The following is a 17539-nucleotide window of genomic DNA, read 5'->3' on the forward strand; positions in this document are numbered from 1 at the left end:
AATTTGGTTTAAGTATTTTTTAAAAACTCAAATCTTTCAGATTATTAGGTGCTCATTTATATTTCTAAGATGAGGATATCTGATGTTTATATTGGCATAAATGTCAGTTCTCACAGGAAATTTGGAAATAGGTCAGAAATTTATAAATTTGGCATTTTGAAGTCACTAATATAGAAATAGATAAATCTCTAATTAAATGCTTATATATTAGGCTATTTTTCTTCATTCAGTGAAAGCAGTTTTATATGTTATATAGTTTAAAGAACCCTGAATTGAGATCAGAAATTATTTTAATGATTCAGACCAGTTCCACTGATCTTGTGATGAAGAGAACCATTTGCATTCAAAGAGAGGACTGTGGAAACTGATTTGGGGTCACAAAATAGCTTTTTCATTCTTTTTGTTGTTGTTTGTTTGCACTTTATTTTCTTATTTTTTCTGGTGTGATTTGATTTTTCTTGTGCAGCAAAATAATTGTATGAATATGTATGCATATATTGGATTTAACATATTTCTGCCATGTTTAACATATTTTGGACTACTTGCCATCTAGGGGAGGGAGTGGGGAAATTGGAACACAAGGTTTTGTGAGGGTTAATGTCTCAGAATTATCCATACATATGTTTTGAAAAATAAAAAGCTTTAATTAAAAAAATAAAGAAAAGAAATTACTCTTAAATCACAGCTATGATATAGCTATAAATATAGGTAAATCAGTTAATTTCCCTAAGTTTCATTCTTCCCATTTGTAAAATGAAGAAGGAAAAGCCCTTATGTCCCTTTTATTTCTAAATAATGCAATTCCATAAACCATTCCTTTTTTAATAGAAAATTTTAAACCACTTACCTCACAAGGGTTTTATGTGGCAAGTAGTTTCATAAATCTTTAGGCATTTTACAAAACTGTCAGCCATTTTAATGTGTGATCCAAATCCACTAGCCTTTTCCCTCAAAGTTCTTGCAGTTTTCAAAACACCATCCTTTCTTGGTTCTTTTGCCTGTGTGACTGTTCCTCATTCTTCTTTGCTTAAATTTTCATCCATGTTACACTCATTAACCTTGGGTGGTTCACAAAGTTCTGGCCTGGTCCTTTTTTTCTTCTCCCTCTATATTGTTTCATTTGGTGAGCTCATCAGCTGATGATTCTCAGGTCTACTTAATTAAATCTTAACCTATCTGCTGATTTCCAGTCTTGAATCTCTTATCTGTTGGACTTGTAGAACTAGAAGTTATGTAGACATTTTAAACTATACACGTTCAAAACTGAACTCATTATCTCTATCCCCTGAAACTCATTGTCAACGGTTGCCAAGGTTTGTTGATTTATCTTTGTAAAATAGGCCCCTTTCTCTCCTCTGCCACTTTTGTGCTGCTGGTACAAAACCTCATCACTTCACACTTGGACTATTACAATAGCATGTTAGTTATTCGGCTTAGTTCAAGTCTCCCCACTCCAGTCCATCCTCCGCTCAGCTGTCAAAGTGATTTTGCTAAAGTACAAGTCCAACCATGTTACCTCCCAATTACTAAAATTAATTGCCTATCATTTCAAAAATCCTCTGTTTATCATTCCAAATTCTTCATAACCAGCCACCCAATCCCTATTCTTCTTATACTTGATATTCTCTTACATGTTGCTTTTTGATTGAGTGATGTTGCCCTCTTTGCTATTCTTCAGACAATATACTTTATCTTCTGAGCGGGAATTTTTGCATAGAGAACCTCTTGTTCTCTTTATTATCTTCATCTCCTGGCTTCTTTAAAAGCTTAACTAAAATCTTGCCTTCCTAGGAGACCTGTACCAAGCTCTTTTAATTCTCATGCCTTTTTTTAATAACTTGTTTATATGTAGTTCTTTTCGTACTGTCTTCCCTCCCACCATTAGACTGTGAGCTCTCAAGCATAGCAACTGTCTTTTACCTCCCTTTTTTGGGCAGGAGTCTTCCCTAACACTGTTACATAGTAGGTGTTTAATAAATGATTATTGATTAGCTTGAGTTCATAATTCTCCCTAACATGACTGTAATTTTCTTGGGATCTTGAAAATTGAGTATATGGTGAGACTCAAGATTCAATGGGATTGACACGCTAGCAAAGTCATCAGGTATGTTGAACATTTTTGTTACTGCCATCTGATATTTTTTAAGTAGAATATTCTTCTCCCTAAGTTGGTGAGTTGAAGACTATTTCTTATCAAGGATCCCTGTTGGTAGTCTGGGGCAGGCATGCTGACCATAGCAGTGTTTGCTTTTGCTGGCCTTTGGCTTTGTTCCTTTCAAGTTATGCAAAACTATTGCTCCTCACCTTCTCCTCCTATGAGTATGCTATGCATAGCCTTTGCTTTAGCTTTTTTTCCTGGCTGGCAATCTATTTGGGAGTTTCTCCATATGGATACATAATCTAATTTTATTATGGAAATCAACAAGTACAAAGTCAGTTTACAGAAATTCATCTTTCAGCGGACTTTGGAATTCACAGATTTTACAAAATAAGCGTATATTTGTATTTTTCTTCCTTTTAAAATAATCCAATTGTTTGTTTTAAAATACATACAAAGGTATCTAGAAAGGCATTCTATCTTTTTGTTTTATTTATTAGTCCTTCATTTCTTTAATAAGTCTAAAGGCAATAACAAGTAATTCATGTTACAAGAAGAAAGATAATAGAAGTAGTGGGTGATGTTTGATAGGCAGTATTAGAGGGGGAAAAACTACTACTTTTTCCATTACTTTGGAATTATTTGTACCATCGAAGTACAAACTTTAGGTGTTTAGATGTTAAATATTTTGGAAGGCATTTGAGAATGAAGTCCTAATCCTGGTTGTTTTATATTTATTTGCTATGTTATCCTGAACCAAGTGTCTTAATCTTTCAGTCTCATTTTCCTTTTTGGAAAACTAGGAATGATACTTAGGTTTACCTCATATTAATATTGTGAGGCAGAAATGTTGAGATTATGGTCCATAAAATTCCTAAATGTGGCTTGAGACTGGAATATAGTGTCTATCTGATTTTAACATGTTGATGTGTTAATAATAAAAAGAAATATGTGACCATGTGTGTTTTCTCAACCAATATGTGGTCTGCAGAAGTACTGCTTAGTGGCCCTCATTTTTATTTGAGTTTGACACCACTATTTGAAGAATTACTTATATTCTTACTTTCATTTATCTGAGTACACAGTTAACTTCTCCATGTCCTCTCATTCTCTGTAATTCATATTATTATTTTCCCTTAAGTGAAACTGAATAAGCATCTGCTATGTGAAAAACATTGTATTAAGTGAAGGGAATATAAAAATGAAACATTCCCTGCCCTCAAATGGTGCTTATAATTTTATTAAATCCTCCATTGAGAAGCCCTTCTTCTGCATCTTATAGAAGATAATGCTTGAGTTGAATCTTGAGGAGGATTATTCTGTGAGATGTATGTGAGGAAGGAATATATTCCATGACATATATTGGATTAGCAGTATGATTATAGCTTCTGAGAGTTTGTATATACTCTTCTTTCCTAACATGTTTTTTCAAATAAGTGTTTTGTTTTAATTTTTTATATATCAACAATTAAGTTTTTTTTGGAGGAAACTCACTGTGTATTATTAAATATTAATATAGAAAAATGCAGTTTTTTGAACTCATTTTTTAAAGCTCACAAAGTAAAAGTTTATTTTTGAGCTTAATCAGATATAGATATATTAATAAGGATATGAAATAAAGGATTTTTTTGAGATACCAGATATGTAATCTAATGAACTACTTACAAATTCATATTTGAAATTTGGACATCTTTCTAGTGAAGTAATAACTTATTTTCATAGGCAAGTTATTTTTAATTAACATTAATGAACTCAACATTACCTTATTACCTTTATTATATCATTCTTTGAATATCTGAAGTACCTAACACTCAAGAGTTGTTCTGTAATGGATTTTTCTGTAATCGCCACTGTTGTAACAATATGACTGTCAAAGTAATATCTGAAAATATTGAAGATGAAATGGAGGAATTATTGAACAAGATAAAATTAATGTGTTAAATTTTTTAAAACTACCAACATTTAAAAATGACTGTTTTATTATTGTATCAATAAAGTATAATTAGAGATTTAACAGTTTAAAACTAATTTTCTCTTTTTTTTTGTTACAGAACAATTTGATAGATGGCAGATTCCAGCCCCATTATAAATCAGGCCTAGTACTGAAGGGTTTGTATGTTCAAGCTAAGTACCAGCGCTTACGTTTTACTGGTTCAAGGGGATTTACCACTAATAAATTCAGAGAATTTCTAAAGAAAGAAAAGGTTAGTTTAATTAAAGTCATATTTAAAATATTTAACTTATATTAGAATTTGTCTTAGAGATTTTACTTGATTTTAATTAAAATTTCTGGATATAGCAGTTTTTCTTATAGCAGAGTATACGATGTGAGAGGTAATTAGAATAATAAGAATATTTAAACACAAAAATTTTTAGCACCAATTCATGTTTTAAAAAATAAATATAGCCTAGTTTAGATTTTCTGGCATCTGTTGTTATTATTGCCAATTAAACTATACAAAATATGCATAAATAGCATTAAAAATGTAGTTTTGTTTAGTTATAATATCAAATTGAAGGTGTTAAGTTTTTGTAAATTTTCCTTATACATTACCATCTTGAATGAGAGCTTCTAGAGAGAAACAATACGCAAAACTAGAGTTGTGTATATTACATGCACACTGTAAGGTTATTCGCATGGTCCAGTTAATAAGATCATAAGATTTAGAGCTACAAGAGAACTTAGAGACCATTGAATCCAGCCTCCTTAATTTATAGAAGAGAAGTCTTAGGCCTGAAGAGCTGATGAGGTTTATAGAAAGTTGCATTTTAAAGGATCTAGGATTTAAATTCAGTTCTCCTTATTCCACATTCATGGTTCTTTGTCATTATATCTCACTCCCTTCTAATGGTGACTTTATTGAACTGAGCTTGTTTGCAAATTTTAAGACAATTTTTTATCACATGCCTAAGAACACATAAAATGACAAGTGCTTCAAAGCTACCTTTTAACCTGCACATTTTTAAATTTAGAGTAAATATGTAATTTAAAGTAATATGAGCAACCTGTTTATAAAAAATTCATAATATATATGTATGGCTAGATATAAATATATAGATTGATATAGATATGGAGTACTTCATGGTTTCAGTGTATTCCCAAAGCATTACAAATTCTTAGAAACCCAATCAGTTGTATGTCTTCATCATGAAACCACATGTGAAGTTATGTAAAACATTTCCATAAAAGTCAAGTTGTAAAAACAAACAAACAAAAAAAAAAACATATCTCCCACCCTTATATGGAAAAACCTTCAAGAAAAATAAAGTTAAAGAAAGACTGCTTCAATCTGTATTCAGACACAATCAGGTTTTTATTCTCAGCTATTTCCCAGTTGATGGGCATCGCCTCAATTTCCAGGTTTTTGTCCTGAGAAAAGAACTGCTGCAAATATTTATCTTTTTTGATATTCATGCCCAGTATTGGTACTGTTAGATCAAAGAATCTGTGTGAATTTATAGCCCTTTAAGCATAGATCATATCTTTTGATTATTTATCAATTGGGAAATGGCTCTTATATTTTTATAAATATGACTCGGTTTTACTGAAGCCTTATCAGAGAAACTTGCTTCAAAAATTTTTTTTACAATTACTATTGCTAACTGTAGCAATATTTATTCCACTCTCTCTCCCTTAACATCCTGTAATGTCCTTAAAAATGTTTTGCTATTGACCCCTTCCCCAATTTGCCCAGTCTTTTATCACCCTTCTCCCTTCCTATATCCCATTTTTCTGGAGGATAAGATAGATTTCTCTAGCCATATTGAGTGTGTATGTTATTTCCTCTTTGAGCCAGTTTTAATGAGAGTTAACATTCACTCCCTCCTCCTCTTTCATTGTAAAGGATTTTTCTTTGCTCTTTTTTATGGCAGATAATTTATACCATTCCATTTCTTTTCCCTACTACAGTCCTCTCTTACCCTTAATTTCATTTTTTAAAAAAAAATTATTCCTTCCTATTACAATTCATACCTGTGCCCTCTGTCTACATATATTCCTTCAGAAAGACTCTCCTTCTTGAGTTCAAATCTGGCCTTAGATACTCTGTGACCCTGGACAAGTCACTTAACCCTGTTTTCCTCAGTATTTCATCTGTAATGAGTTACGGAGTTATGTAATGACTTGGAGAAGGGAATGGCAAACTACCCAAGTACTTTTGCCAAGAAAACCTCCCAAAATGGAGTCAAAAAAGTCAAAATGGGTTTGATGACTGAAAGCAAGAAACGGCAGTGCACTGGAAGAATGGAGGAGGAGGAGAAAAATTTCTCATAAATGAGGCTTGAAAGGAAGGAGTTATAATGTGGCATATGAAAGTGGAAAGAGGGCAATTCTTGAATCTCACTCATCTGAACTGGGTTAAGTAAGAAGAATACACATATACACACTTAGGTACAGAAATTAATTTTACAGCAAAGTTGGAGAAAAAGCATAAGAGGAGAGAGGGGAGATTAGAGAGGCATGGTTCATAATCAAAAAGGAGGAGATGGATGGAGAATAAGAAGGAAAACACACAGCAGTCGTAATTGTGAAGGTAAATGAGATAAACTTATCCAAACAAAAATGCAGAGCAAAATGGATAAAAACCAGAATCCAACAATATGTTGTTTATAATAGACACACTTGAAACAAATGCACATTGAATCAAAATAAGGAACTGAAGCAAAAAGAGCCAGGAGTAGCAATCATGACCTCAGGTAAAATAAAAGTAATAAGATAATCAGGAAAACCTGTATTGTGCTAAAAGATGCTGGTGATAATTGATATCAATGTTAATATAGTTAATTGATGAATAATATAAATGTGTACCAAATAACATAGTATCCAAATTCCAAAAGGAAAAATTAAATGAATTATGAGAAGAAATAGTGAAACTTTTATAGTGGGGGACCGCTTTGCTCCTCTCAGACCTAGATAAATCTAACCATAAAATTAAAAAAAAAAAGTTAAGGAGATCAATAAAAAATTACCTGTTTTAGATTTCTGGATTATATTGAATGGAAATAGAAAGAAGTAAGCCTTTTTTCAGCCTTGCATAGCACTTTCACAAAAATTAACCATATCTTAAGGCATAAAAACCTCACAAACAAACATGCAGAAATATTAAATGTATATTCTGACCAAAATGTAATTTAAAATTACATTTAATAAAGAATCTTTGAAGCTTCAGTTAAAAATTGGAAACAAAACAGTTTCATCTTAACAAATGAGCAAGTCAAAAAATAATTCATAGAAATAATCACTTTTAGGTCTGTAGGCTTTACTTGATTGTTAAAAGGGATGTGACATTAAAAATGACTAAGAAATCTGTATAGAAAAATATAAACCCCTTGAGGACAAAGATTGTTTTACTTTTGTTTTCATTTCTTTTTTAAAGTTTCTTTTTAAAGTACATTTTTTTAAAAATTGAGTTCTAAATTCTTTTCATCCCTATTATCCTGTCCTCACACCTTGAGAAGGCAAGTATTATATCTCTTTTACAAATAAACATCATGCAAAATGTATTTCTATATTAGCCATGTTGCAAAAGAAAATACATGCCAAAAAAAAAAACCAATAAAAATTTACTAAGTGAAAAAAAAAAAAGAATCACCTTTATTAAAGATAATGGGTAGAGTGCAGGCAAAGCAGTATTTAGAAGTGAACTCCTCTAAATTCTTTCTTTAGTAAAGGAGAAAGCAGATTAATGAATTGGGCATGTAGCTAAAAAACTTGGAAAACAACAAAGTATTCCCAGTTGGACATCAAAATAAAAAAATAAGAGATTAATAAAATTTAAATGAACTATTAAACATTTGAAATCTGATTTTATTGAAAAGAAATCAGTAAAATAGGTTATTAGATAATTGGACTTATTTAAAAGAAAAAATTTACCAGCATCAAAAAAGCAATGAGTAGCTATTTTGTCCAGCTATATGCCAAGAACACTGATACTCTGAATGAAATGGATAATTACAAAAATATAAGCTGTCCTGATTAAGAGAAGAAGAAATGAAAAATTTTCACCATTTATATATAATTTTTAATTTAAAAAGCAATAAATGAGCTTAAAAAACTCAGGAGAAGATGAATTCAAAAGCCATTTCTACCAGACATTTAAAGAACAAGTAATTCCTATACTATATAAACTATTTGGATAGATAGGTTGAGTGCTACCACATTTGAAGAACAGAACCAGGGAAAGGCAACAATAGATCATTATTAAAAATTTTAAATAAAACACTAGTGAGAAGATTATAGCAATATATCACAAAAATCCTACAATATGAACATATGGGATTTATACCATGAATGTAGAGCTGGCTTAATATTTGGAAAACTTTAAGCATAATTGACTATATTAATAATATAAACCAAAAAAATCATGTGATTATCCTAATAGATACAGAAAAGACTTGACAAAATACATTAACCATTCATACCATGGTAAAGAAGCAGAGAATGTGGAATGTGATGTTGTGGAAAGCAAAAGAGGTAGGATTATAACCAAGAATAACCTATCTAACAAAACTGAGTGTAATCCTACTGGGAGGAAAAGGGATCTTTATCGAAATGGAGGACTTTGAAGCATTCCCAATGAAATTTCTTGACTATTAGGTCCAACACTCAAGAAGCATAAAAAGATAAACCTTAGTAAAATACTATTGTGTTATAAGAAAGAATAGTGGAAATGGTTTTAGAAAAACCTGGCAAGACTTAAATGGTCAGATGCAAAGTGAAGTGACTAGAACCAGATGAATAGTTTTAACAGTCATAATCAACTGAAAAACCTAATAACTGATCAGTACAGTGACCCACCATAGTTCTAAAGAACTAATGATGAAAAATGCTACATACCTTTAAATAGAGAACTGATGGACTTAGAGCAGATTGAAGCATTTTTTTCCTCTTTACTTTTCATAACATGGCCTATAAGAAGATGTTTTGTTTGACTTAATACATATTTATTTTTTGCCTTCTTAATGCTTAGTAGAGAAAGTAGAGGGTTACCCTGGCATGGATTCTGTCAATATAAAGTAATTATTAAATAAAAATTAAAAAAAAATAAAAAAAAAAAGAAAGTAGAGGGAGGGAGATAATTTGGTACTGAAAATAAAATTAAGTTGATTTTTAAGATACGTTTCATTGTCATCTTCTCATATAATAAAATAAGCTTTATCAGCTACTTTTTTCACCTGAGAAATACCAGTGAGTTACTAGTGAATCATCATTCCATTTATCTGCAATTTTCTCTTTGTTCTGTTTGTAGAGTTCAACATTTATACACTTCAACTTTTCTGGAAATAAATTTATTGGGCATTGGACAAGGATCTCATATCTAGTGTGCTGTTTGTCAAATTTATATTTATGGAAGAGATAAAAACAATTTTGGCTCCTCCTGTTCTTCCTTTTCTACTACTCTGCCAATTTATTCCTTCAAGGTTTTTTGAGCTTAAGGTTTTCAGTGAATATTTCTTTTAGAACCTCAGATGGCATTTTATTCACCATACTCAGATGTTGCTCTGCTATTTCTATGAGTATGAAAGATGATGAAAAGCAGTAGCTTAGAATATTAGATTGCAAACCTGGTCTTGGAGTCTCTAGATGCAGAGATTGCCTCTAACAAACAAATTTTAACCATGGACATGTCATTTCATTTCTTAGTTATCCATGGAACTCTCTAGGACTTCATAAGTTATAGAAGTGCTTCTAATCTATTGCAGGAGAGGGTTTCCACGTTAGGCCTTTTCTGTGCTGATGAATTACATATCCCGGCCAAAAGACAAAAACAACAGTTTGGTACATTGTAATTGTTTCTCAAATATTGAGCACTCATCCTAGTCATAGTATGAAACAGATGCTTTTACAAAATTGGTTGAAATCACTAGTAGTACTTTTGCTGTTCACAAAAATAGGTTTGCCTGGAATATATGAGGAGAAGGTATAGAAAACTGCATTTTGTACTCAGTATGAGCTGATTGCTTAATAATTCCAAATAGCCTATTTTAAACAATACATTAATGTTTTTAAATTGCTATTACTGTATTAAAAAAAAGCAACTTCAGATTTTAGAATTGCCATCCATCATTCTAGAGGATTCTTGAAATATATTCTTTACCTTCTTCCAGAGAAGTGATGGATTCAATTGCAGGCAGAGACTTGGCAAATAAGAGTATTTACTTTGCTTGACTATACATTTGCTATTTCTGATGAATGATTGTGTATACTGTGCATTAAAGGCATAGTATCAGTAGCAGAATATGGTTTGAAAAGGTGAGATTGTGATGTAATAAAAGCATTAGGGTTTTATTTGCCATTTTTAGGCATAAGAACAAGAAAGGTGTAAAAAATTTATCCTGTTTGGTTCAATTTTTCAGTCATGGTCTACTTTTCATGGTCCCATTTGATGTTTTCTTGGCAAAGATACTGGAACTGTTTGCCATTTCCTTCAGCTCATTTTACAGATGAAGAAACTGAGGCAAACAGGGTTAAGTGACTTGAGGGCCCTGCATTCTGTCCTCTTTGCCACCCAGCTACTCATGCAATTTATAGAGACTGATAAAGAAGGAATGGCAAGTCAAAAGCCAGGAAGAGGATTTGGGCCAATAAGCATCCAGAAGGTAAAGGTAAAGGGTGATGTATAACAACAATTTAAACACGTTTTGGGGAAACAAAAAAGATAGAAATATCTCAGGCTAGTCAAATGAGCAGAACCAGATACCATTTTGAGGAATTAGGACATAAAACTATAAAGAACCTTCTAAAATCATATCATTTGTCTCACATTCAGAGCAATAAGTTCTAAAACTTCCCCAGTAAATGATCTTCCTCATTTATGCTTGAAAACGGCCAATAATGAGTAACTCATTACTTTGCAGTAAGAAGTAGATGATAGTTAATGCATTGGACAGAATAGTGGATCTTAGGAAGACCTGATCTGACCTGAATTCAAATTTTATCCTAGGTTAACTTTGCTATCTTAAACAAGTCACTCAACTTATTTTGCCTCAGTTTTCTCACCTGTAAAATGTAGCTTATAATAACACTTCCTTCCAGGGCTTTGGTAAGGATTAAATGAGATAACAGAAGAAAGGCTATCTATCACTGTGATTTCCAGTTTATAACTGGACAGGTAAAATTCTTCAGTTTTCCCTAATGATCTTCAATCTTTATCCCAGTAACTTCTACCCATTAGTCCTAATGCTGTGTTTCTTGGCTGGGCTGGATAAGTCCAGTTGCTCTTGTCTTTGAGAATTCTAAGTCAGTTTAGATAAAGCAGGGGCTGAAACACAAGCAAAGGAGTTAGGAGGAAAAATGAAGTCTTGAAATCAGGCAAGTGCTTCAGACTAGGAGCCTTTCTACTTTCTGATAAAGCAGCAGCAATCTGAAGCAATTGCCGGAAGCTGTTTCCTTCTATAGGTGGAAGGATAGTCATGCCACGGGAATATCTTAAGTGAGGAAAAGTCTTTAAGAAGTATCCATTATATGTCTTGTCAAGTCTATTTTTTCTTCCCAAGTTCAGTTCCTAATTGGTAAGATTTTCTGCCTTCTGTTTTAAGTTCTTTTCCTTCAGAGCCCTTATTTCAATTTTACCTGTTGCTTTATTCCAAGTCCTTATAACTCATTTCCCCTTCACTTCTAATTCTCCTTGTGGAAATAGTCTCTGCTGGGCTTTCCTTTGAGGCTTCTTTTGATCCATAATATTTCTTAGCCATATTTGACATAGTCTTCTCTTTGATCATATCCCTAGTGTCAGTTCCTGATTTTAGGCTTTGAGCCAAGTACAGGTAGTGCCTTCTACAGTTTTGCATTGGGTAGTCAGATCCTGTTTTTAGGCTCAATTTTCTGGGCTTCTGCCCTGACTTATCTTTTCTCCTATGATTAATAGGAGAAAATCCCAGGCTTCAACATCTCAGGTCAGAGTTTTACAGTTTATGGTTCTAGTTAGGGTGCTACCATTAAGGTTTTCTGTTCTTGAGACCTCTTCAGCTCATCTGCTGCCACTGACATTCTATCCCCACTATGGCTTTTTTGGCTGGACCTCTCTTGTAACTCCTGTGGTTCCTTGTCTTTTTGTGAAGTCTCTCACATCTTACTGATAAGTGGGTGGGTGTTTTTATTTTTATTTTTTTTTAAGATGGTACCAGTTTATTATAAAGGAAAAAAATTATATGTTTTGTTCTGTATTTATTTGAAGACATTTGATCATGTTCCAAGTGACTCTCATGTATCAGTGTTTTGTAATCAGGCAGTAAAAAAAAAATTGGAGAGAGAAGAGAAATGCTGGATTGTTTCACATTTAGTGAACTACCACTAATCTCACACACACGACCTGCTTCCCTCTTTTCTTTAGTTCTCTAACCTAGTGTCCCAGTAGTGTCACATTGTAAGTTCTTAGAGTCTTTTTGCTTTTATCAGTGGAAATGACATTGTGGAAGGTAAATTTATTGTCTGTTTTGCTGCTCTATCCTAAGAGCCACTGGTTTTCTCCAGCTACCTTGCAGCTAAAATCTGTTTTGTTTTCCCCATTAGAACATAAGTCCAGTGAGAGTAGAAACATACTCTTACTTATTTTATTCCCAACAAGTATTTTATACATAGTAAGGGCTTAATAAATGTTTTTCATTCATTTCTTTCTTGTATTCCTGGCACCTAACACAACTCTAGGGCCACTCTCAGTAAATGTTGTGTTTGAAAAATGTTGAAATTATCATCTTAGTCTTATTTTCTTTGTTTTAGTTATATTCTTGACTTTAAGTTCAGGGAAATTGTCTTGTAGAAAATCTAGGAATATATAAAATTAATTTATGTAAATGAAAAAAGAAATGACTTTCACGAATGATAATATTACAGATTGTCATGCTTTGGTTTCTATAAAAATTCTGCAATGGTATAACGATATGACTAATAAGAGTTCTTCAGTCAGACATTAGTTTTGTTTTAGAAATACTTGACAAAGCAGTAGTGGGAAGAATTAGAAGGCAGGAGGAAAAGAGGGATCTTTGATGTACATCTTTTGCACATGTATTCCAAATCATTAGGCATTGATGGTGTGAGCCATTATCAGTTAATGATGAAGTAAAAAATTACTTGGTCTTAATCCAGTTTTTGTGAGTATTGCAACACAGAAACCAAGTACACATATGTAATATAAGCTGGGTTAGAAAATAATTAAAAGTAGGCATGAAATAAATCATATCCCAAGACCTTTCAAGTGTTGGGGTTTTTTAAAAAACTAGTTTGAGATTTTGGTTTTGTTTTGACACTGAGTGAGAATAGGTCTCCCCTTTATCCCGAGGAGGACTGTTTTAAATTGAAAGAAGTTACAAAGTTAAGAAAATAATCTTTAAATTTTAAAAAAAGCCATCTATACTACTTATTTGTTTAACTTAACCTAAAAATTTAATTTTTAGGAGAGAGAAAGAGAGAGAGAGAGAGTGTGTGTGTGTGTGTGCGCGTGTGCGTGCGCGCGCGCATGCTTTCTAACCTCCTATATATCGAATATACATAGCTCTATAATTATCAGTTGCCACCTTTGTAGATAATGGATTTGATCACAATGTAACAGTGGAGCTTCATGGTAAGTATTTAATTTTTACAATGTAAATGCCCAAACAGCTAAAGAAATTGGTAATAGCCACTGACTGAATACTATTTTCCCCAGGCATATATGTGTTTCATGTAAAATATGTAACTGTATGTGAAAGGCGTAATGAAAATTGAAATTGAACTCTTAAAACTGAGTAAAATTAATATGATGTACAAAGGACTTGAGAAATAAAAAATAAGCATAAAATCATATTTGTGAACTATGAGAGACAATTATGGGGTGAGTGAATTTTCATATCCCTCCTTCAGGTGTTTCACAAAAACATTTTGGGGGAGGGGGATCTGTATTCTTTTAAGGGCTGAAGTTACATTTAGTAGACCTTTAAAAGATAGCTTCAGTTATCATTCTGACGGGCAAGCTCGTCTTTTAAAAATTGCCCCTATTTCCCTAAGGGTAATTTTAGTGATCTTGTGTGCAAAAATGATGATGGCAATAACCCTACGTATTGTGCTTTAAAATATACAGCTTTTGCAAGGTATATTATTATCTCAGTTTTACAGGCTGAGAAGGCTGAGATTCTAAAATTGGGATTTGCCTATGATCTAAATAATTGCATAAAATAGTTTCAAATCTAAGTTTTCTGAATCTTAAGTCTAATTTTATTTTCACTATAATATGCTGTGTTTCAGTGGAACAAATACATAAAATATTCAACAAGACTACAATGAATTTCTAAATTTTGCAATACAGATAATGAATGCAAAGAGAATTCCTAGAAGGGAGAAATTCTAGTGGCTTGTAATCATCAGTGAATGCTTTACAGAGAAGATAAAAACTAAGCTGATCTTTGGAGACTGGGAAACATAAAGAGTTTGGGAACCAAGTTTCCAATCTTAGGCAGTAATAAGGATTGCTACAATGGATCCCATTTATTCAAGACTTAGAAAACTATTTGAGAAACTTGAACCCAATATTAGATTTTAAGCAGGGGAATGATATGGAACAAATAAGGTTTTTATTGTATTTATCTGGAGTGGGGAGAAAGTATGGGAATAAAGGTTGTACCAGTGGAAATTTGAAGGAGGAAAAAAACAGATGGATTTAGAAGATAATCACCATAATTGAGGCTTGGAACAATGTGAAACACTACAGGAAGTGGTGATAATAATGGAGTTGTCACCAGTAATTCATGAGATAAAAAATCTGGTAAATGAGAGGGGAGAAAGGCATCTCTGGTATTGCTAAGAAAGAATATAAGAATATTTCATATATTTCCATATTTACAACATACATTAAGTAGAGAGTATTTGGTGAGTTGTATGTTGTGAAGGGCAGCATGGTGAAAGCATACATATATATAGCTTTCCAAATGAAAGGAGTAATTCAACAAATATTTTAGAGTTAACTTTTAAAAAATGATTTCTAGTGAAAAAAATGACTTATTTTCTGAAGCTAAAAGCTTGAATTTTCTTTTTTATAATCAATAAAACCATACTTAGAGGAATAAAGTTTATAGCACCTACTACACAGATGTAAAAATCTATACTGTGTACAGAATTGTAATTCTATTCTGAAAATATTTTTTAACTCGTATAGAAATTATGAAAATGAGATAACCACCATTACTGTTTTTGAAATAAAAAAATTTCCAGACAAGTAAATGGCAATAAATAAATAAACTTTTAAATTTCTTTCAGTTTTAATTATGTAAGGTGCTAGTAATACAGGTAAGGATATACATTCTTAATTTTTTAAATGTCCCTGAAAAAAATGTGCCATTCCACTTTTTCCTCTTGTTCAGTTGCATGGCCTTGTCTCCAACGTGTGTTTAGCAATTTAGTGTTCTTACTACAATGTAGACTTTTGTATTCATTAAACTTAAATCATGGTCTTGTTCGTGTAATTCTGCTATGTTAACTGACATCTTTCTTACTGAAAACTTACTTCTTTTATATAATAGCCCCAAGTACACACATTTGTTAATGAATGTTTAAAATATGTTCCCTTAGGAATTCCGTTGCTATCAGCCAGGCTAGGAGTTCAATTTCAAATGACTTTCAAATGAGAAAAATGATTTTACTGTGCAAAGTCATAGAGAATATTGAAACAATCATCAAGAACAGTCTACTATAAACAATCTTTATTGGGGGGGGGGGGAGAATAGAAGACCATGATAAATACAACCAAAAGAATACTTGTTTTCTAATTAGTGGGCTAGTGATTCTCCTAGTGACTAGTAATGAGGCGGCTTCACTCATGGCATTCTTGTACCACAATTCATCTACCTTAATCATGCCCTCAGGTATGCTGGGCTTCTGTTGCTAAGGCTATTTCAACCCATGGTAGCCATATTCACTTTTATCACCACTTGTCAGAACCAACTGTCCTGTACTCCTTCCCCTGACTTTTATCAGGGGCATCATTCCTTATTTCCCTTCTCCCTTACTGTACCCACTGTCAAAGAGAAATTTGTCAGAATTTTGACCAATGATTTTTAAAAGATTTCAGACCCATGACAGGAATCCCAGATCATAGGAACATCAGTAAGAAATAACAGACAGATTCGTGCATGAACCTGTTACAGACAGTCTTTTTATTAGTACTAGTATATTAAGTACTGAGCATCCTGAAACTGGCATAGGTGGTAAACAACTTACCCAGTCATCTTGTTCCAGTGAGAAATTACAATAAAAATATCATGAAGGGGAGAGGATCAGTATTATTGCTCTGATTGTATGCTCTTTGAGGATAAGAAGAAGGTTTTTGCAATAGATGCCAATAATGGGATGAAAAGGTGCCATTTGGGATTCTTGTTTAAAATATAAAGATAGGAGTCAAGAGACAATTCCTGTAAGATGGGTTATTTCCAAGTCTCAGCAACTTTAATTGGACTCTTGGTGACATGGTTAATTGTGAATCCCACATAGAAGAGTCCTTTTTCCATTAACTCAATATACTCTAGTATTGATATTTTCTCAATCTTGCCAGCCTGTCTTATACTACATTTTGATTTTGTTTTTTAAATATCAGTTTTCCTTTTTGGTGTCCCCTGTGTCTCTGCAAGGATGTCAGGATGCTTTGTAAATTAGTCATCATGAAGCTTTATGATATAAATAAGGGTATGGGTTAAACTCTTAAGTTTTTATTTGGCTCTGATTTTGACTAGTAGATTTTTGTGTGTTTTCTTTCAATAGGAGCATGTGAACATCGCTACTGAAATCTAACCTGCGATTATAACACCTAGGAGTGAACATTATAGGAGGATTTCTGCTTGGCAACATGTCTTTGTCAGGAGTTAATAGAGAATTGGAACTAATACTGTAACTTTCTTGTTAAATAATTTTATTTTTCAGTAGTGGAATGCTGCAACTTTTTTACAATTAACAATTGCTTTTAAATCACAGCATTCAGTTTGAAAGTTGTATCTATAGTTCCCTTGAAAAGTATTATTTGAAGGGAATTTATTTATTGATAACATTTTCTCTGAGCATGGTTTATGGATAGAACTTACTGAGTTGTTTTATCTTAAAATTTATATGTTGAAAGTTTATGACTTATGTAATAAAAAAAAACCTACAGAAAACTTGGAAATGTTTCTGAATTTTATTGGGGTTTGTACCTGATATGTCTAGAATGATGGCCTGAAGGCATTGAAATTTATGTTTTGTTTATTTTCCTTTCTCTGATGGCTTACCTCCTTACTTCAGATTTTCTTGTGTCTTGAGAATTTTGAGAATTACATTTCACACATTCTACATTATAAATGCTACAGGAAAACTAGAAAACTATTTTAGATTTTCATCATTATGGTTGTTATCTCCTTAAAAACATTCATACTTTTGTATAAATATATAGATTTAACTAATATTTGTTCTTCAGATTTCAGAGTGTCATTGGTCGAAAAAAAAAATTG

The 17539-nt window shown here is 32.4% G+C and overlaps 1 protein-coding gene across 7 annotated transcripts in view; it reads left to right on the forward strand.

Annotated features, from left to right (window-relative positions):
- The window catches only part of BCLAF3 (BCLAF1 and THRAP3 family member 3), a 96209-nt gene extending 79000 nt beyond the window's left edge, over positions 1–17209 (forward strand). For 6 of the 7 annotated variants that reach the window (XM_051985140.1, XM_051985145.1, XM_051985144.1 and 3 more), the window contains 2 exons: positions 4150–4302; positions 16821–17209. In XM_051985140.1, coding sequence (XP_051841100.1) covers positions 4150–4302; positions 16821–16850 — 183 coding nt within the window. In that variant the 3' untranslated portion in view covers positions 16851–17209. Of the gene's footprint in view, positions 1–4149; positions 4303–15323; positions 15354–16820 lie in introns of all 7 variants that reach the window. The other variant, XM_051985142.1, reaches the window with a different exon arrangement.
- The last annotated feature ends 330 nt before the right edge of the window (positions 17210–17539 follow it).

The sequence above is a fragment of the Antechinus flavipes genome, chromosome 3 (assembly GCF_016432865.1).
Source record: "Antechinus flavipes isolate AdamAnt ecotype Samford, QLD, Australia chromosome 3, AdamAnt_v2, whole genome shotgun sequence".
NCBI lineage: Eukaryota > Metazoa > Chordata > Mammalia > Dasyuromorphia > Dasyuridae > Antechinus > Antechinus flavipes.